The 20,288-nt window shown below is 52.0% G+C and overlaps 1 protein-coding gene and 1 pseudogene across 3 annotated transcripts; both read left to right on the plus strand.

The window, feature by feature from the left end:
- Positions 1-476: 476 nt before the first annotated feature.
- On the plus strand, positions 477-18,466 carry RHOBTB2 (Rho related BTB domain containing 2). 3 transcript variants are annotated; one of them, XM_055578731.1, is made up of 10 exons: positions 494-614; positions 4,561-4,795; positions 4,950-5,151; positions 5,780-5,883; positions 6,438-6,623; positions 7,275-8,302; positions 8,602-8,720; positions 10,245-10,395; positions 14,746-14,834; positions 15,838-16,198. In XM_055578731.1, exons 3-10 carry the CDS (start codon positions 4,960-4,962, stop codon positions 16,159-16,161), a joined length of 2,193 nt encoding a protein of 730 aa, XP_055434706.1. In that variant the 5' UTR covers positions 494-614; positions 4,561-4,795; positions 4,950-4,959; the 3' UTR covers positions 16,162-16,198. The 3 variants fall into 3 exon arrangements, with proteins under 3 accessions (XP_055434705.1, XP_055434706.1, XP_055434707.1); XM_055578730.1 differs by lacking the exon at positions 4,561-4,795 and having other exon boundaries at positions 477-614; positions 15,838-16,196; XM_055578732.1 differs by lacking the exons at positions 494-614; positions 4,561-4,795 and adding an exon at positions 17,288-18,466 and having other exon boundaries at positions 4,956-5,151; positions 15,838-15,943.
- Positions 480-20,288, plus strand: part of LOC129650346 (rho-related BTB domain-containing protein 2-like) — a 150,215-nt pseudogene continuing 130,406 nt past the window's right edge.

Here is a 20,288-nt window from a genome sequence, read left to right on the forward strand (position 1 = left end):
TGTCACGGCTGGCGTTCTGGGTGAGATTTTGCCCCCACCTTTTTTCCCTCCCTCCCTTCTTTTTTTTTTTTTTATATCCCCTTTCTCTTTTTTTGTGAATGAAAAAAGGAGGTCGCAAGCGGTCCCTGGGACTGCAGCGCTAGGCGTCTTGGTGGCCGCGCCTTCGGAGCGGGCCCAGGCGCGTAGCAGCGGCGGCCTCGCCCTTCTCGCCCACTCCTGCTTGCCGCCTCCGGCCTCGGCAGCCAGAGAAGGCCGTTGGCGGCGGCGCGGCCCAGCCGCGGAGGTCTGAGTGGCCTCCCGCTGCCCGGCTCCGGCGCGCCTCCGTGACATTGGGCGCCGGGAGATGCTGATCCGGAAGAGACAGTGGCCGCAGTGCCGCGCGCGCGGCCGCTCCCGGCCCGCCGTCCGGCCTGGGCTGCTCTGTCAGAGTTTCTGATGTAACGCGACCCGGGCCCGGAGCCTGAGCAGCGGCAGCAGCAGCAGCAGCGCGGCGGCACCGGTATCGTCCTAACTTGCACCCGCGGAGTGACCCCAGCCATTTCACTAAAATGAGCGTGCTTAGCAGGAAGAGATGTGTTCCGTACACTAGAAATCACCCCGTCACATGTAGCGGTGTAAGTAAATGATTAATTTCTATTATGGCCGGGTTGCGAGCAGCCTCTGGAAACGCGCCGCTTCCCCGTTCTGCGTCCTCCCGGGGGCCCTGTCTGCGCCCGTCCTGATTTCCCTCGGGCGTCCTCTCGTCCCTGGACTAGAGCTTCGGCTGCTGGGGTCTTAGCGGGCGGGGGACTAACCTTTTCTGGGTGTATCTAGGGAAAGGAAAATAACTTGATTGCCGTGGCATGCAGTGGCCTTCCCCTTCCCCTATTTAAGTAAAAAAAAAATATTTTGTATGTGTGTGCAGAACAGCATGTCAAGAGAAAAGGTCCAGAGTAGTGGAAATGTTTCCGTTAAAAATATTTAATGTAATGTGGGGTTTTTGTTTGTTTGTTTTTGCCATTCTGGATATGTTACTTTCAACCCGTTCCATTGCAGTCTGTGCATCTGAGTTCTGGCAAACTAAGGGGAGAAATCCTTAGGGTTGTTTGTTGATGTTTGAAGAGGCTTATTCTGTGTTTAGGCTTGCATTTTTGTTTAACATGACTATTCAGCATCTGTTTGGGCCTTGCTGCCCATCGGATCTGTGGGGGGATTCATCTCTCCGCTCCCTCCCACCACCCCAGTGTTACAGTGTCAGTGACCCGGTGGGAGCTTCCTTTAATTGGAAGGCCACCCTCGCTGGTCTTCTCTTCCTCATCCTGTCCATCCTCCTTGATCTTTACCTTCATTTTCAAGATATTCTTCCCTTTTGTATTTTGTAAGATGCAGGATGTGGGATATAGGTTGCTAGGAGACAAAGCAGGCTCCCAGGGAGATTCTGTTGTTTCCTTGACAACCAGACTAGGGCAGCTACAGATGAACAAGCCTCCTATCGGCTGTGGGAGGGAAATGGGGGGCTTTTCTGGGCTTTGCAAAGAGTGTGTACGGGTGTGGAGGTGGGACTAGGAGCCTGTAAGGGTTGTAGCTAATTTGAGCACACACCTTTTGTTCTGACCTGGCCTGAGTACAAAGAGCTGGGACGTTGGTGGGCAGGAGGCTGTCTTTGGAGAAGGGAACAGGGATTGTGGGATGGGGTGTGAAGGGAGCATCTCTGTGACTCTGGAATCATTGAGCAAGAGGAGTGGCCTGGGGGTCATGATGGCCAGTGCAAGGTAGCAAGGAAACCATAGTGTATGGAAGTTAATCAGGAGGCTCAGAAGGAATGGGGATGAGGCAATTGTGTGGAAAAGTCTAGAGTCATTGAAGGTGAGAGTGCCAGAAGGAAAGGGGAAGTTGAGAGGCTTATTGAGGGGGTTGTGCCATTGTATACCAGCACTGTTACTGTAAAGTAGCAATATTCTAGAGCAAAAATTACATTACTGTTGACAATGGCATCATATCTCCAGGACAGGATCCTTCTAAAGACAGGCCTGAATAGACTAAGAGTTCTGCTCGCTTAATTGGGCCAGTGTGTATCTTAAAAGAGAGGTATAATTACACATAGAGATATGTAATCTGGCATTATATAATACCACATTACATAAGAAGGCACATACCTCCTTTTGGCTCAGGCTGTCTTGGCACAGATTCATCAAAATTCAAGACTGGCTTCTGATGCCCTCATACCCATTTTCCAGAAGGGTAGACCATGGCACAGAGAAGTGAAGTGATTTGCCCTTTCCCAGATCAGACAATGAATGAAGTTTGCCAGTCAGGCAGATGGGATGGGGGTGGAGTGGGTGAGAATGATCAAAATTGGGAGGAAGTCAAAGGACAAGTAAGAGAAGGCTGCAGGGGTGCTGGGGAAATGGATGGGGAGGGGCCGCTCAGCCAGAGGAACACCCAACAGGTCTGCTGTCTAAACTCCCAGCACAGTGTCGCTCTTCTGCTTGCTGGTTGGCTGTCCCCTGCTTAACTCTAGAGGAGCATAGGGTGTGCATTGAGTGTTTGAACTGTAGACTCACCAATCTTGGACCAGCACTGAACCACTCTGCTGGTGTTCTGACATCCTCCTCACCATCCAGCTGCTCCTGGGTGTGAGAGCTGATAGGTCACCTTGATTTCTCATTCCCTCTTCTGTCTACACACCTCCGTGCTGCTAGAACCTGAATTTAAGAAAGAAGCTCTGTTGGCTAGTAGGTTTCTCTCTTTCTCCTACATCTGTGTATATTTGTATTGGGGAATCTATCTGTTTTGTTCTTCAACTAATAAAACAGAAATCACAACCCAGATGCCTCCCAGCGCCAGCACATCCTTCCTGCTGTCTGCCTTGAGACGAGGAACTATCAAAGTGCGGTTCCCACTCTTCATCAGGAGAATGAACTTGGGGGGAGGCAAGATGGTGGGCAGAATAATGGTTGCTTGCTGGAGAGGTTGAGAAGGGGCGGAGGAAGGAGAAGGAATGAGGCAGACAATTGCGCTGGAGACTAGGGAGGGACCTGCACAGAGACCCTTGGTTGTTTAGATCCTGTAAAATTCCAAGAAAGAGGAGGCGTGTGTCTCGTTGGAAAGTCCTTGCTGTACTTTTTGCTAAGGTGGCTGAGATGCATCCACTCGAGCAAAATCCCAGTTGCCATCGTTGGATATTTCAGGTCTGCATTCCCGCATGCTGGCATCTAGTTACAGTCCTGCAGGAGCCGAGCTTCTCTGTTGCTGCTGGTGGCTTGGCTCTTGGGCTGGATGGCTCAGCAGTGAGAGCTCCTGGGAAGCCTCCAGGACTCCTCTGGGCTCAGCCTTCCTTGGCCTAGGAAGGAGTCCTTCAAATTGCTCCAACCCCCAGCTGACTTCAGGTACCCAGAAAATGTGAGCAGGGGCAGGTCAGTGACCCTGGTGAAACCAAGCTTGCTAATAATGCCTGCACTACCCCTACCTTCTCTCTTCAAGCCTTCCAGGGGAGCGTGGATGCCAACTGGGAGGCTGTCAGCAAAAACCCCTAAAAGCCCAGGGCCCCCTCCTGGAGATAGCTTTTTAAACACTGACATGACATTTTGACTACAGAAGGACCTTCTGTTTGTTCATTTGAGCCATCCCTCTCTGTGGGTGGATGAGCCGCTTCCTCTCTACCTAACACAGAAGGAAACTGAGGCAAACATTTGTTCAGAAATTCAGGCTTGAGTTTCTGACTCTCTGCTTTCCCATTACCTGTCCAGCCAATTTAATGAGCATCCTTCCAGGAGTGCTGGTGTCCAGGGGCTTCCAGCCTGAGACTCCTCCTCCCCAGGAAGGAGAAATGTGGAAGGGAATGTATCTCATTTTCCCTGAAACTGGATGCAGGATACTTGGAGGGCAGGCCTGGGTAGGGGATGGGAACGCTCACTGGCCCATTAGCCATGGGGTGTATTGTCCCAGATTTCCCAGGTGGCTCAGTGGTAAAGAATCCACTCGTCAGTGCAGGAGACATGGGGTAGATCCCTGGGTCGGGAAGATCCCCTGCAACCCACTCCAGTATTCTTGCCTGGAGATGGACTACAGTCTACGGGGTCGCAAAGAATCGGACACGACTGAGTGACTGAGTGTGTGCACACACATGTATTGTCCCAGGCCACTGCTTACCCCCACTACCACCATCTCAATACTGAGTGAGCCCCTTAGGTAATGGGACAATCTCACAAGAGGAGAGGAGAGGCCTGTGGACTGCTCAGGTGCAAGCACCCAGAAGCCGTCTCAGCTTGGACAATCTGGGACAAAACACTTCAGCATCTCTGTAATGGGGCTGGGGTTGAAGGGTAGCCACAGGCAGGCTGCAGTTTGGAAATTGACAGCGAGAGAAGGAGAGAGGCAAAGGTCGTGGCCAGGAGGGCCACTGCCCAGTCCGACAAGTCCATTAAAAGTTAATTTAATTTTTTCATTTAAATTTTTAAGTTTTAATTTAATTTCATCTTAATTTTCTCAGCGGCCCTGCCCTCAGGCATGCTGGGAAGAAGGGGTGGGGACCTGGCCCTGACTCCCCTCCTCTCACTCTTTGTTGTTCTGCTGTCACAGCCCTGCGGGCTGGAGGAGGAGAGCAGATGATAAGTGAGCTTCCTAGGCAGACACCTCTGTTCCCAGGAGAGTGGGGACCAGCCCCCGAGCAGACTTCGCCTTGGGATTTCTCTCTGGCATTCCCCAACCAGAAGCCCTGCTGCTGGAGGATGGAGACACCAGGACAAAGACCAGAAATTCACCCAGTGGAGCTGTGCCTCTCAGCCTGAAGGGACTGCTGTCTCCTCGGGCCCCTGTGAGCCTGGGCTGGGAAAGCTACCCACTCCCTTGTCCTCCTCTCTGCTCAAATGCTCAGAGAGGGGGCAGCCCCGGCAGAGAAGAGCTGCTGGCTCTGGCCCTCAGGGGCTGGTGTGCAAAGTTGTCTTGACTGCTTCTCTTCTCTCCCTCAGGTCCCAGTTAATGGATTCTGACATGGATTATGAAAGGCCAAACGTAGAGACCATCAAGTGCGTGGTGGTGGGGGACAACGCTGTGGGCAAGACCAGGCTTATCTGTGCCCGGGCCTGCAATGCCACCCTCACCCAGTACCAGCTGCTTGCCACCCACGTGCCCACGGTTTGGGCCATTGACCAGTATCGGGTATGCCAAGAGGTAAGGTTGCAAGTCTATGGCCTCACTCATCTGGGCTTCTTCCCCAGGGATTTCTCCAGAGGGGCCCTGTGCTGAGCTCACGGAAGCCCTTTAAAGGTTGAGTAGGGGCAGCTGAACAGCACAGATCCCTGGGAGAGGCCTGAGGGGAGCCCACTCCAGGGGAGGGGTCCCCAGCCCTTTGTGTTTGTCTGAGCAGAAGCCTGGGGCATCTTGTGTAACATAGACCCCAGTAATGGGAAGCCCTGGAGCTGGGAAAGGGGTGGTGCTTTGGAGAGATGAGAGCTGCCAGGAGAAAAGAAACTGCTGGCTAATGATACCAGAAGACCCAAGGCTGGGAAACATCTGATGGCAGGTACAGCTGGGAACAAGGATGGGCTCCTTGGGAGTTCGCATCACTCCCGTGACTGTCTGCCCTCTGGAGTCTCTTCTGTCCTGGCCAGCTCTTGTTAGGGGACTCAGGTGTTCTAGGACACACAGAGGGAGACACTAGTTGTCCCTCCAGCCCCCATGCTGTGGGACCCAGGAGTGAGCTGACCCCACCCCGAGTCAGCATGCAGGGCCCCCAGGAACCATTGCCTTCGCTTCCCTCCCCTCTCCCTGTCCCACCCCCTTCCCCCACCCCTGCCAGGTGCTGGAACGTTCCCGAGATGTGGTAGACGATGTGAGCGTGTCTCTCCGCCTCTGGGATACCTTCGGAGACCACCACAAAGACCGGCGCTTTGCTTATGGGAGGTAGGGAAGGCCCCCGCTGCCTGCAGGGAGCCAAGTGGATGGGGTTTTTCCCCGAGGTATGAGGACACTCTGTGAAACTGAGTGGAAGGAGTTTCACTCTGTGAAACTGGGAGGAAGGAGTGGAGAAAACAGCCCTGGGAGACCCTTGACGGGAAGGCAGCCCGGGCTGGGCAGGGAGCCGGCTTTGCAGGCGGGAGGCCTGGTTTCAGTTCTCCCCTGTTAACCAGTAACGCTGGGACTTTGAGCAATTAGGAAGGCTGTTCTGAGATGAGTTTTCTCAGATGAGATGGTAAAAGTGGTCATGTCTAAATCTCAAGAGAGCTGTGAGGTCAACCCAAGAGTCTTTGAAAGCTCTCAAGTGCTAACTTGGGGGTACAGAAATAGGAGGTGCTATGATTACATGTTTTGGGGAAGATCATGTGAGCCGATCCATATGACAGTTGTGGGACTGCAGTGTAGGGGTGCCGTTGGGTATGTGCTCTCCCTTGTTCCAGCAGCAGGGAACCCATCACTAGCTTTTTCTGCCTATAACCTCACTCTTCTCCCACTCCCAGATCTGATGTGGTGGTTCTGTGCTTCTCCATTGCCAACCCCAACTCTCTCCACCATGTCAAGACCATGTGGTACCCAGAAATCAAGCACTTCTGCCCCCGAGCACCTGTCATCTTGGTGGGCTGCCAGCTGGACCTGCGTTACGCTGACCTGGACGCTGTCAATAGGGCCAGGAGACCCTTGGCTAGGTAGGGAGGAGTCCTGGTGCCTAGGGAGGGAAAGGTGGCAGATGGGGAAGGGGAAGAGGGGGTGGGGGGAAGTTGTGTGTCCCTCAACTCCCTGCTCAGCCCTGAGAGAATGCACAGAGCCTCACTTCTCTCCCTCCATTTGAAGCAGACTCACATAGGGGGCCAGTAAGAATGGTCACTCTTTCGTCCATCCATCCATCCATCCATTACACACTGAGTGGGCAATACTGGGCTAAGCATCATGAGGAGAGAAGGAGAAGGAGAGGTAATCTTTGTATGAAAGGAGCTTATAATCTTGCTGGGAGATGAACTGGATAGGTGAATATGTTAAAAACCAGCATGCTAATTGCCAGAGAGGTAGTCAGCCCTCCCACTACTCTGAGCCGGGGAGATCACCCAGGCCTACCACAGATAATGGAGGGCTTCCTGGAAGAAGAAGGGATTAGAAGTGAGCCTTGAAAGAATGGTAGGATCTGGCCAAACAGAGGAGAAAGGGAGTGGAAATGAGCAGGGCAGGAACGGGGCTTAGACCCAGATCCTCAGCAGGGACTCCCCCAGTCAGGTGAAAAACAGGATCGGGGGAATGCATCTCCCTGCCCCCCACCCCTCCACCACCGACATGAATTTGGCTTCCCTTCTTGAACGTGCCAGGCCCATCAAGCCCAATGAGATCCTTCCCCCGGAGAAGGGCCGAGAGGTGGCCAAGGAGCTGGGTATCCCCTACTACGAGACGAGCGTGGTGGCGCAGTTCGGTATCAAGGATGTCTTCGACAACGCCATCCGGGCAGCGCTTATCTCCCGCCGGCACCTGCAGTTCTGGAAGTCCCACCTCCGCAATGTGCAGCGGCCCCTGCTGCAGGCGCCTTTCCTGCCCCCCAAGCCGCCGCCCCCACTCATTGTGGTGCCTGACCCCCCCTCCAGCAGTGAGGAGTGCCCTGCCCACCTCCTGGAGGACCCGCTGTGTGCAGACGTCATCCTTGTGCTTCAGGAGCGGGTGCGCATCTTCGCCCACAAGATCTACCTCTCCACATCCTCCTCCAAGTTCTACGACCTGTTCCTCATGGACCTGAGTGAGGGGGAGCTGGGGGGACCCTCGGGGTCAGGGGGTCCCCACTCAGAGGACCACCGGGGTCACCCTGATCAACACCACCACCATCACCACCACCTCCACCACCACCATGGCCGGGACTTCCTGCTCCGGGCAGCCAGCTTTGACGTGTGTGAGAGCGTGGAGGAGGGCGGGGGCTCTGGGCCTGTTGGGCTCCGGGCATCCACCAGCGACGGGATCTTACGGGGCAATGGGACAGGGTACCTGCCTGGGCGGGGTCGAGTGCTGTCCTCCTGGAGCCGAGCCTTTGTGAGCATCCAGGAAGAGATGACAGAAGACCCACTGACTTATAAATCCCGGCTGATGGTGGTGGTGAAAATGGACAACTCCATCCAGCCAGGGCCGTTCCGGGCTGTTCTCAAGTACCTGTACACGGGGGAGCTGGACGAGAATGAGCGAGACCTCATGCACATCGCCCACATTGCTGAACTGCTTGAGGTCTTTGATCTGCGCATGATGGTGGCCAACATCCTCAACAACGAGGCCTTCATGAACCAGGAGATCACCAAGGCCTTCCATGTCCGCCGGACCAACCGGGTTAAGGAGTGCTTGGCCAAAGGTACCTTCTCAGGTATGAAACAGGCTTTAGGAGCTGGTGTCCCAAAGGCAGGGGACTTCCCTCCAGGAGCCTTCTGCAGAATCTGGGTTGGTCCGAGTAGCATTCTGAGTCATCTCAGCCACTGATGTCCTGGAGATACCGCGGCTCTGCTGAAACCTAGAGCCCCCAGCTTGAGATTGTGGTTATGTGGTGCTCACAGAGTGTGGCTTCAGGAGGAAGCAGTCATCTGGGAGCAGTGTCTACCCGTGGGGTTGGTTGTCCCATATTCTTTCACCCCATCCTCACGTGATGCATCTTCTCTCACCCAACAGATGTGACCTTCATCCTGGATGATGGCACCATCAGCGCCCACAAGCCCCTGTTGATTTCTAGCTGTGACTGGATGGCTGCCATGTTTGGGGGGCCATTTGTGGAGAGTTCCACCAGGGAGGTAAGGCTAGGATGGAAATGGCTGGGAGGGAGAGAGGCTTACTCCCTTTCCATCTGAGGCATCTGTCACTTCATGGTACTTCCTTCAGCCTTGACTCTGTACAAACCACCAAGTGATGGGCCCAAGAGAAGTTTATGAGATGGCTCCTATAGCCAAGGACTTTGCAGTATACCAAGATGGGCAATTATGGTCACATCCTAGCTCTATAGTTGAGAAAAAACTTTTTTCTTAAAGCAGTAAGAACAGATTTTTATTCAGAAACTATTGCAATAGGGGAAAAGAGACCTCAGTATAGAACTGGTTTTAATTCTTAATTGAGCATGATCAAGTGGGGTTTATAGTCAAGGTGTAGGGTGGGAGTCAGAGGGTAGAAAATTACTAAGAGGAAACATCAGGAGTCAGTGGGAGTTCTAGCCAAATCAAGACTGGGGTTCAAGTCTGACCTCCTTTCTACCCTTCTCTGAACTCTGACACTGACTGTCCATCCCTCAGCCTTGTAGTTAACAGTGTCCTCCTTTGTGAATCTACTTAAAGTTCCAAGGGTCCACACCAAGTTTCTCCAGCTGATCTGAGGTTTCCCTTGAGTATGCGGATGAGGTCTTTTATTTCTGCTGAGTACCCTTCTCAGCTCTGGTCCCTTAGCCAGTGCTCAGCAAGCACTTGAATGAAAAGCTGAACAAAGAATGTTAGAGCATAGCATCCTATAACCCAGAGAAGGGATTTCCTAAGATTTCTGGGTCAGGAAGATCCTTTGGAGGAGGGAAGGGCACCGCTTTCCAGTATTCTTACCTGGAGAATCCCATGGACCGAGGAGCCTGGCGGGCTACAGTCCATAGGGTCGCACAGAGTCGGACATGACTTAAGCGACTTAGCACACACTGGAAAGGGAGTCCTTCTGGGAGGTGAAGAGGAGAGTTCGAGATTTGAGTTGTCTCTGCTCCTTGAAGCATGAGTGGGTTGAGATGTGCAAAGTGTGAGATGGGAACTCTCCAGGGTCACAGAAGCAGCTGTAAAGTTCCAGCCAATTCCCAGTGCAGCCTGGAGAGGCTGGCAGCTGATGAGAAAGCAGTTTTTGTGTTGGTCCCGCTCTGGAGAGATCCCAGAGGCCCAGAGCTGTAGCTTCGAGCAGCCCAGAGAGACCAGCTGGTGTTCGCTTTGTTCATCCACATCCCACTTGCACTGCTTCCCGAAGGATAGAGTGGGGCCAGGTGCAGGTGACCGGCAGGACTCCTTTATGCTTCCTCCAAACCAGAAAGATGCTAACGCGAGTCCAGGTCCTTTTAAAAGCTGTTGGAGCCCTGCTCACAGGTGCTCAGCAGATGGGTTCATTGCAGGCTGTTGGTGTGGGAGATTAGCCTTTGGGGAAAGAGGGGTTCTGAGCAGGTCAAGGGACCGCAGAGGGGTGGCAGCCTGTCTATGGGAGACCAACTGTCCAGGCCAGGGCCTTCTGAGTTCTTCAGAACTGCTGCTCTTTCCCTAAAGCTGGACCTTGCTGCAGCCTGCTCCATTCCTTCCCACCCGCAGGTGGTATTTCCTTACACAAGCAAGAGCTGCATGCGGGCCGTGCTGGAGTACCTGTACACTGGCATGTTCACCTCCAGCCCCGACCTGGACGACATGAAACTCATCATCCTGGCCAACCGCCTCTGCCTGCCGCACTTGGTCGCCCTCACAGGTAGCTAAGCCCAAGGGAGGGGCCTCCAGGGAGGAGGAGGAGTCAGGGGACCCCCTGGGAGTCGTGATTTCTTCTCTCACCTGTCTCCTCCTAGGGGACAGGCCGCCAGCACCAAGGGGATACGTTTACATAGCGTGAGATACGTCGGTGCGTATTGGGGTTGCGGTGAGGACGTGGATGTAAAGAGATGTGTGAGAGGGATGCTTGGTGGGGTCACCTTATAGGTCTCTCTAGAGGTTATTGCGGTGCAGCAAGTGGGCACCAGTAGATGCCAGGGCTCGAGGTTCTCAGCTTGGCCACACTCAGGCAAGCTTAAGAAGCCAAAAAGAACAGAACACCATTCCTCATTCCTACCCTTGCATCTCCTCTTTTTGCCTTTCGTTTTTCTTTCCCTTTCTCATTTCCTTCTTCTCTTCTACCTTCACTTTCTCTTTCTTCTTCTAGAAACACAGTAAACATTGACCTAATTGTTGGTCACTCTTAATTCTTTGATTCCTGGAAGATCCTGTGAGCTAGAGCTCAGGTTTCAGGATGGGCCAACCCCAGAGGCTTTGGTGGAGCAGGGACTGCGGCAGGAGGGAGACCAAGGAGCAGCGCTTGGGGTGCCAGGGCAGGAGGAGGGATGGTGCAGTGCAGATGAGAAGCCGTCTGGAGCCCGTGGTGCCCGCCGACAGGTGGTGCTCCTGAGCTGGAGTCAGCATGTGCGTTCCTTTGATGTTGGTGTTGGTACCTGTACTGGCATTGATGTCCAGGTTAATGTCCTTGGGTGGGTCGGCGGCAGATAGCAAGGCCTCAGATACTGAGTTGAGGTTCAGGGAAGGACCTGGTGTCAGAGCTGCTGTGGCCCTCTGCAGATGATCAAGACTGGGACTTGGCTATGAGGGAAGCAGCGATCCTATGATGATAAATGAATTGAAAGGTGGCGCTTGGTCCCTGGAAGAGGTGGAAATGATTGACCAGAATCAAATGTTAAGAGCTGAGCCTGCAGAGGCAGGCCAGGGGACACTGAGGGCTTTAGGGCAGGGAGTAAGAGGCTTCTAGAGATTTCAGCTGCAGAATTCCCTGGTGGTCTGGTGGTTAAGGCTGCACTTCCACTGCAGGGGGCATGGGTTCAATCCCTGGTGAAGGAACTAAGATCCTGCATGCTGAGTGGTGCGACCAATAAATAAATAAAAAATAAATAAGATCATAGCTGCAACAATTTGAAAAAGTGGTGCAGCATTCCCAGAACACAGAAAATAGTCCAAAACTCTTAGACTAAATAACTTTTGAAAGACTTGCTACAAAGAAATGGCCCAAATGAAAAAAAAATGTATTCAGGTGTTTCTTTAAGTTTGTTTCATCATAGCAAGCAATCAGAAACAAGTCAAACAGGCACACTGGTTAAGCACAGGTGGATGGATTTTGCAAGGTAGCCATTAAAAATGTTACCTCTCACTGCTGCATGGAAAGGCTTATAGAAAATAACATTGAATGACCTTTCCTGGGAAATGCTTCATAATCGCTAAAAAACATATTTAAAAAATATGTTTCTATGTACCTTGTAAAGGAACAGTGGAAAATGCCAAGTGTTGTATAATAAGTGACGTGTTTTGTGATATAAGCTTACTATGAAGTTATTAATTTAAGCTTAATTTTTAAAATGTTAAATATTGCACGAAAACATGTAATATGTGTTCATCTTAATAAACTATTACAAACCGAAGTGGCCCTTGCTCGCCACACCAGAGCCCCCAGTCTGTCCCTCTCAACCATAGGCCCTCCCCACCCCAAAGTAACCGTTCTGCCTATTGCGCTAAGATTTTATAACTGCTCTTCCTTACTCTTCTTCATAGTTATATCATCCAAGTGTACATCCTGAAACACTGTAGCATGATTTTATTTTTTATATATCTTTTAAGGTTTTTTTAATCTGTAAGTACCTTGTCTGTTAAAAACAAAAACAGAACTTTCCCTTGCGATACGTTGGAAAAACCCGCTGATCCAGGGAACCTAGAGTTTTTTCCTGATCGCCTTTCTGTATCCACCATGTTTCCTTCCTATCAACTGGCCTTCAGGTCTAGAGGCTAGATTAGATCCAGTCTTCTTTTGGTGAGACTACATTTTGTAGGCTGTTTCTGCTTTTCATCAAGAAACATAGATCATCTGCTTTTCTCTCTTTTTGTGGTGTTAGCAGCCTTTGAGTTTTATTGCCTGGATCCATTTATTTATTAAGTGTTGTGAAATGGTAATATTCCAGGTCTTTTTTTTTCTTTTTTAATCTGTTAGAATACTTTCAAAAGGAGGGAAACTTTCCCTCACCTATGGTTTGATTTCCCAGTAGAATAGTTCATGTAGGAAAGGCAGGTGAATATGTGGTATTTTAATTTACCAGTTGTTTTTCTTTTCTCTTATATTTATGTACTTATTTGGCTGCAGTGGAGTCTTAGTGGTGGCATGAAGGATCTTCAGTTGCGGCATGTGGGATCTAGCTCCCTTACCAGGGGTTGAACCTGGGTCCCCTGCATTGGAAGTGTAGAGTTTTAGCCACTGGACCATCAGGGAAGTCCCTGTTTACCAGTTTTCAAGACACACATTTGTTTCCTATCATCCTTTGAGAGTGACCATTATTTGTTATTAATATTACATGTGATTATGAATTTTTGGACTTGAACATACTCTATTGGCTTTTAGTTCAGGTCACTTGCTCAGTCGTGTTCGACTCTTTGTGACCCCATGGACTGCAGCATGCCAGGCATCCCTGTCCATCACCAACTCCTGAAGCCTACTCAAACTCATGTCCACTGAGTCAGTGATGCCATCCACCCATCTCGTCCTCTGTCGTCGCCTTCTCCTGCCTTCAATCTTTCCCAGCATCAGGATCTTTTCAAATGAGTGGGTTCTTCACATCAAGTGGCCAAAGTATTGGAGTCTCAGGTTCAGCATCCGTCCTTCCAATGAATATTCAGGACTGATTTCCTTTAAGATTGACTGGTTGGATCTCCTTGCAGTCCAGGGGACTCTCAAGAGTCTTCTCTAACACCACAATTCAAAAGCATCAATTCTTTAGCACTCAGCCTTCTTTATAGTCCAACTCTCACATCCATACATGACTACTGGAAAAACCATAGCTTTGACTAGATGGACTTTTGTTGGTAGAGTAATGTCTCTGCTTTTTAATATGCTGTCTAGGTTGGTCATAGCTTTTCTTTCAAGGAGCAAGCATCTTTTAATTTCACGGCATCAGTCACCATCTGCAGTGATTTTGGAGCCCCCCAAAATAAAGTCTCTCAGTATTTCCATTGTTTCCCCATCTATTTGCCATGAAGTCATGGGACTGGATGCCATGATCTTAGTTTTCTGAATGTTGAGTTTTAAGCCAACTTTTTCACTCTCCTCTTTCACTTTCATCAAGAGGTTCTTTAGTTCTTTGCTTTCTGCCATAAAGATGGTGTCCTCTGCATATCTGAGGTTACTGATGTTTCTCCCGGCAATCTTGATTCCAGCTATCGGTTTTAAATCATCGCAATTAGCTTTATGGAAACTCAGATACTCTGCTGTTCCTTTAACCTGTAGAAGTCTTCTCGAGTTGGCTGCAGAGTCTCTAGAGGAGCTTTCGATGCTCTGGAATGACAAGATGTGCCAGGTTCATTGTGTACATTTCCTGCCCCATACCCGGTATCAGCCATTTCTCTAGGAAGTCTTGGCTTCCTGTAGTTGGAAATGGGATTTCAAGGCTACAGTATTTGCATTAGCAATGCTTTTGCTATTGGGATGGCTGTTGTTTCTAGGTCTTTTTCCATGGACTCAGCTGAGACATATTACTTTTAAAGATAAAATACTTTATCAGTTTGTACTGATACAGTTAAAATTCAGAACTCAAAGTGTTTACTTCTTCCCTAGAAAGGTCTTAACATAAAATGCAAGGTTAGTACACAATTTGTTACAAAATTTAAATTAAAATGAACAACTTGATTTAATCCTTAATTCTAATCTATAGTTCTCCGCAAATTTGAGATTTAATACCCTCTCCCATCAGTATCAGTGGCTGATTCTCAGGGGTGGGGGCTTTCACCCCACCTGTATAACTCCTTGCTGCAACATATGTAGCTTAAAAAACTTCATAGGTTATTCTAGTCTCTGCCTTCACTTCCCACCTCCTCTCCAGTGGGAAAGTCTTGCTCCAATCCTGGTTTTCTCACTGGTAAGAGCGGACTTAAATCTCCTGTGGCCTTTCCTGGCCTGTTGAGACTTGCCCTGGACCTCTCTTTGCCCTGCTGTGGGCCCCTGCTGGGGTCGGGGCGGGGATAAACAAGTGCCTGTCCACTCCTGTGGTTCTTCAGCCCATTCCTGGCTGTGTGTGTGTCACAGAGCAGTACACAGTGACTGGGCTGATGGAAGCAACTCAGATGATGGTGGACATCGACGGGGACGTCCTTGTGTTCCTGGAACTGGCTCAGGTAGGATGGCAGAGAAGGAATCTCTCCAACATTCTCAGCTCTGGGCTCTGCCTGTTGGCAGCAAATGGGGAGGGTTCCGGAGGTGGTGGGTAGGAAGGGAACCCATTGACAGACTTGGTTCCCCCAGGGGGCAGACCCATCTTATCCTGCAGGCCAGAGGATTCACCCCAACATGCCAAGAGAAGAGGCTGGCTGTGGCAGGAAGGGACGGAGACTTCAGGCAACCATTGGGCCTGGGAGGGAAACCAGAGCCCTGTATAGACGTGGTTGCTGCCTGCTGGGGTCATTTAAGGCACACTGGGGACTCTCCATCTAAGATGGACTTCCTTCCTCCAATTTCCCAAGTGATAGTGTCAGTTGCTCAGTCATGTCTGGCTCTCTGCGACCCCGTGCACTTTAGCCTGCCAGGCTCCTCTGTCTATGGGATTCTCCAGGCAAGAATACTGAAGTGGGTTGCCATTTCCTCCTCAAGGGGATCCTGCTGACCCAGGGATTGAACCCAGGTGTCCTGCATTGTGGGCAGATTCTTTACTGTCTGAGCCACCCAAAACAGGCAAGCAAAATCTCCCCTACGAATCCTCAGGGTGTCAAACATTCTAAAGATTAGTTTATGAAGTTAAAATATGGCAGATATGCCTGGGAGGCCAGCTCTCTAAGCCCGGTTGTCAGCACCTTAATGCAGGCTGCTCTGGTCCAGCAAGGAGGATGAGGGGTCAGATCTGAGGAGGGCAGACCCAGTAAGAGGCTACCTCATAGGACTGTGGGTTTCTGGGGCTGCTGGGGGCAGGTCACGGGTGAGGTGGTGGTGGTGGTGGGGCCAAGGAGCAAATCCATGTCATTCCGTCATGGTTTTGTGTGGCCTTGCCTCTCGAGGTGGGTTCTTTGTGACTCAGGGCCTTTGCCCACCTGCGCCAAAGCTCTGGCTCTGAAGGCCAAAGTAGACATCTGTGTGCAGACCTTGGCCCAGAGGTCCCAGCACAGACATGCTCCTGTCTGTTCCCAGTTCCACTGTGCGTACCAGTTGGCTGACTGGTGTCTTCACCACATCTGCACCAACTACAACAATGTGTGTCGCAAGTTCCCCCGAGACATGAAGGCCATGTCCCCAGGTGAGCATCCCCAGCGGCATTTGTCGCCTCCCTCTCCTTGGGTCCAAGCCTCTGACCCAGGGTGCCCAGAGGCTGCCAAAGACCCCTGTGGGTGGGGAGTAGCCTGCAAACATGCACCCAGCCCAGCGGAGGGGGTCCTGGAAAAAGCGCTGGTGGGGAGGGCGGCCCCCCCGCCCCGGCCCGCCGGAGACCTTGGGCAATTCACTCTGCCCCTCTGAGCTTCTGCTTTTCACAGGTACAGTCAGACTAGAGGTGGTATTTTTTAGATGTTTGTGGACCAAACTCCACATTAAGAAAAACATTTTTGTTTGTTTGTTAATTTTTACAGTGTTGGTTGGTTTCTGCCAAACAACAATGCAAATCAGCCATAATTATACATATATCCCCTGCCTCTTGAGCCTCCCTCCCATCCCCACATCCCACCCCTCTAGGTTATCAAGAATTACATTGTATCTTGTGACCTAGTACACATATTGAAAAATTCATCAGTTGTTTTTAATAGTGTTCACGACTCATGACATTAATTTCATAACCTAGGAATGGGCACAAGTCACAGCTTGGACAACACAGATCTGGGCATCCTCTGGGGTCCCTGCAGCTTGGTCTCTGCTTAATTGATGTCTCAGGTCCTGGGGCCTGACAGGAAGCCAGGGGTCCAGGATTCATGGGATCCAGGGAGAGGTGTGGCTGGCCTCCCCCAGTTGGTCTTCACTGGGCACCGTCTGCTCTGCTGTGACCCTCCTCCCCACTAGTGCTCTACCAGGTCTCCCACTCCTGCTCTCTCCTCGTCACCCTTCTAGCATTTTCTTTCTAAAGCACAGCTCCAACTGCCTCACTTCCCTGGTCCCAAACTTTCGTGGAGCCCCCACACCTTCTAGAAGAAGTCCAAACCCCTCAGCCTAGCCTTCCCTCCCATCTGACCTCCTGCATACCCCCACCCCCCACACCTCCCCTCTCAGAACCTCATCTCTGCCAGCTGCACCTGCTGTCGGCCCAGCCAGGCTGAGCATCTTCTTGCCCACAGCTCTTCTCACCGTTTCTCCCTCATCCGTTGTTGCAGCCTGCTTTATTCTCCAAGCCTTGATAGGATCTTCCCTCTGCCTTTGAAGAAAAACGCAAGTGGAAATGCCTTTCCCCAGTGTGGACTGTCGGCTCCACTCCTTGGGCAACTGACTCTCTTTGGGGGCTCAGTGAAGGCAGGGCTTCCGCTTCTGGTCCCCAGGGGTTGGCATGTGGGCCTAGGAAGACCAGAGGCATGTTCCATGGCAGCGGGGCAGGGTTGGGAGTCCCTCTGCCCCTCCTCCTGCGTCTTCCTCACCCAGCTCTACTGCCGTTCTGCCCCAGAAAACCAGCAGTATTTCGAGAAACACCGGTGGCCACCCGTCTGGTACCTGAAGGAGGAAGACCACTACCAGCGGGCCCGGAAGGAGCGTGAGAAGGAGGACTATCTGCACCTGAAGCGGCAGCCCAAGCGGCGCTGGCTGTTCTGGAATAGTCCGTCCTCTGCGTCCTCTTCGGCCGCCTCCTCGGCGTCCCCATCCTCCTCCTCGGCTGTGGTCTGAGATGCTGCCACCCTCTTCTGACCCTGCTGCTGTTGTCCCCACTTGTCTTTGCCCCTCTGCTCCTCCGCATCGCCCCTTCCACCTCCCAGGGACAGAGGACTCGCATAACCAGGACCCTTTGCGTGGAGCTGCCCTCACCAGCCAACATAGCTCAGCACAGAGAGGAGGGAGCCTGGCCTCGTGGACCAGAGCAGTGGCCCTGTGCAGAGGTCCTGATTCCATGGCTGGCCGGGAGACAACTCTTGGAGGCGGGCATCGGGGAGAGAGCTGAGGACTGTGGCATCTTGTCTGTGGGTCGCAGAACCCTAGCATCAAAGGGGAAACTCTCCTGCTGGGAAGCTGTGTGTCCTGGTCTGCGCAGGCGGCCCCCTCCCAGGGAGCAGCAGTGGGCAGGCAGGGTCCTACCTCTGTTGGCCCCACGTCTCCATTTATGGACTTGAAGGGTTATAGAGGCTTTGTGGGCCTTTCCACGTGGAGCCTACTCAAACCCTCACTGGAAAAGTCAGGGTAGAAATTAAGCCTTCAGAGCCCAACTCCAGGCTTCCACCTCTGTGGTGCAGTTGCCAGAAGCCGCAAGCAGAAGGCTTGCCCTCTGCCAGCATTGCTTCCGGGGCTGTGGGCAACCAGGCCTGAGAAGGTGGCAGAGGTTTTTCAGAGCTTCAGCCCTGGAAGCAGTGCTTCTTGGTGCAATGAGAAACTTCTCTTTCCCCCCATCCTTTACCGCTCAGGTTTGGAGATGGAAACAAAAGGAAACACTGGAACAGGGGGAGAGAAAGTAGAGGGTGATGGGACCTGAGTACAGCAATCCCATGCTCCTTTGGGCTCCTCCCCCCGCTGCTGGCCAGCACAGCTTCTAATGGGGAGAGGGTAAATTTTGCAAAAATACGCAGACAATGAACAAAATCACTACCGACAAAAACATTGTGGCCTCTGTCCCCTCAAAAGAAGAAAAGCAGAAAAAGACCCTGGATGGCTCTCATTCTTATAAAGCCAAGCAGGGGACCCCATGTGGATGAGGCAATGGTCGAGGTGGGAGAATTGACTCCGATGCTTTTCAGGAAAGCAGTGTCACCGGCTGTGACCGAGGACGTCCTGGCCCCACTGACTGACTCTGGAGGGCACGGTGCAGGCCTTCAGCATGCTGGGGATGAGGTTGCAGGGGCGGGGAGGGTGGGCTCGGGAATCACCATGGTGTTGGACCCATCGTGAGAATCAGTCTGTTGTCAACTTCAGCAGGTAACTCCATAGGATATGACCGTGTTGAAGGGGTGGGATGCGGTAGGGGTCAAAGGTCAGGGCAAAGGGCACTGACATGGAGAATAGGAGTCTTTGTAAAGAAGGATCATAATGAAGTACGTGACCTTACCCAGTGCTGGTTGGTGATAACAGGGAAGAATGGGGGAATTGAACAGGAGCAAAACCAAGGTCAGTCCAGAGAAGAGGAGGGAGGAGACTGGAGGATGGTGGAGGATTAAGACAGTATCTTGCAGCCCCATGGGGGAAAGCTGGGCCACAACTGACCCTGTCCCCCTTTTCTGATTCTGATTTGTATCTCACTCCACACACCCTTGTTAGATTCAGAACACAGGGTCCCTCTGATGAAGGTGGAGCCAGAGAGACTGAGCTCCTGTCCTCAGCACTCAGGAGTCATCTCATCTAAGAAAGATGCTTTAGGGAGAGGAACTGGGTTTTGGTCCCAGGGCCTGGTGTGGGGGGCTCCACCTCCAATAATCTGGCATAGAGCAAACCCCCCCCAAAATGGAACCTCTGCATCAATTTTGTGGTGCCAAGACCTAGAGATTTGAGGTCAAGGCCTTGTCAAGAGAAGGAGCAGGAGGTGGCCGGTCAAGTGGGTCTTGAATGACTGTGACCCTTGGTGTCCGAGCCCTAGACCTCAAGGCCATGGCTGCCTCCCCTCCAAGTTCTCCAGGTGGCAGGCTTGGAAACCAGACATGTGCTGCCCTCTACTGGCTGGTCAGCTCACTTCTGCTGAGCTCAGGCTGAAGCTGAGATGAAGGGGACAGAAGGGGAGCCTCCGAGGTGGGGTGTGCTGCTCTGCACCAGCCCCTTCACTCTGGGAAGGGTGTAGGAGGGGCCTTGGGGGCCTCTCAAGAACTCTAGGGGGATGGGAGAGCCAGGACCTGAAATCCAATGGCAGGGGAATTAGGTCTCCATGAGCTTGCAGGCCTGAGTCGTCTGGCCCAAAGATGAGGATGCAGAAAGGCCAGCAGGGACAGAAAGGAAAGGCGGCTCAGGAGTGGCAGGAGGCTCACAAGTGAGAGGCCACAGCAGGATCCCAGCAGGCAGGGTCTCGGCACCCCTTCCCAATAGCTCCGTCAGAGCCAGTCCATACCTCCAGGAGCCCAGCAAGCCCAGGTGGGACTCAGAGATACCACCTGGGGAGGCTGTGAGGGACCTGGGCCAGCCCAGTCAGGGGAAGGGCAGGGAGGAGAGGGATGGAGGAGGGGCTGAATTCCAGTCCCCCAGGAACCTGGTGCCCAGAAATCTTGAGTCAGAGCGGGAGACACATTCATACAGGGCAAGCTTGAGCCTGAGGCATAAAAGCAAGAAGGAAGGAGGAAGAACACACACACCTGCACCCGTATCACTCAGAACTCTAGAGGAGAATGGGAGGATGCGGGAGAAAAACACACACATGCCTCTTTTTATATAAAATTGCATATTTAATTTGGTCATGAATTCATAAACACATGAGTATTTTGTACCTAATGGCCTTTCTTGTACTGTTTGATATTTCCAACAAACTCTTCTAAAATAAGAAC

This window comes from Bubalus kerabau, chromosome 4 (assembly GCF_029407905.1).
Source record: "Bubalus kerabau isolate K-KA32 ecotype Philippines breed swamp buffalo chromosome 4, PCC_UOA_SB_1v2, whole genome shotgun sequence".
Lineage (NCBI taxonomy): Eukaryota > Metazoa > Chordata > Mammalia > Artiodactyla > Bovidae > Bubalus > Bubalus kerabau.

Coding starts and splice junctions, on each gene's coding strand:
- RHOBTB2 (XM_055578730.1), top strand. CDS start 4,960: ATGGATTCTGACATGGATTATGAAAGGCCAAACGTAGAGACCATCAAG. Junction 5,152..5,779: donor AGTATCGGGTATGCCAAGAG/GTAAGGTTGCAA, acceptor CACCCCTGCCAG/GTGCTGGAACGTTCCCGAGA. Junction 8,303..8,601: donor GGCCAAAGGTACCTTCTCAG/GTATGAAACAGG, acceptor CTCACCCAACAG/ATGTGACCTTCATCCTGGAT.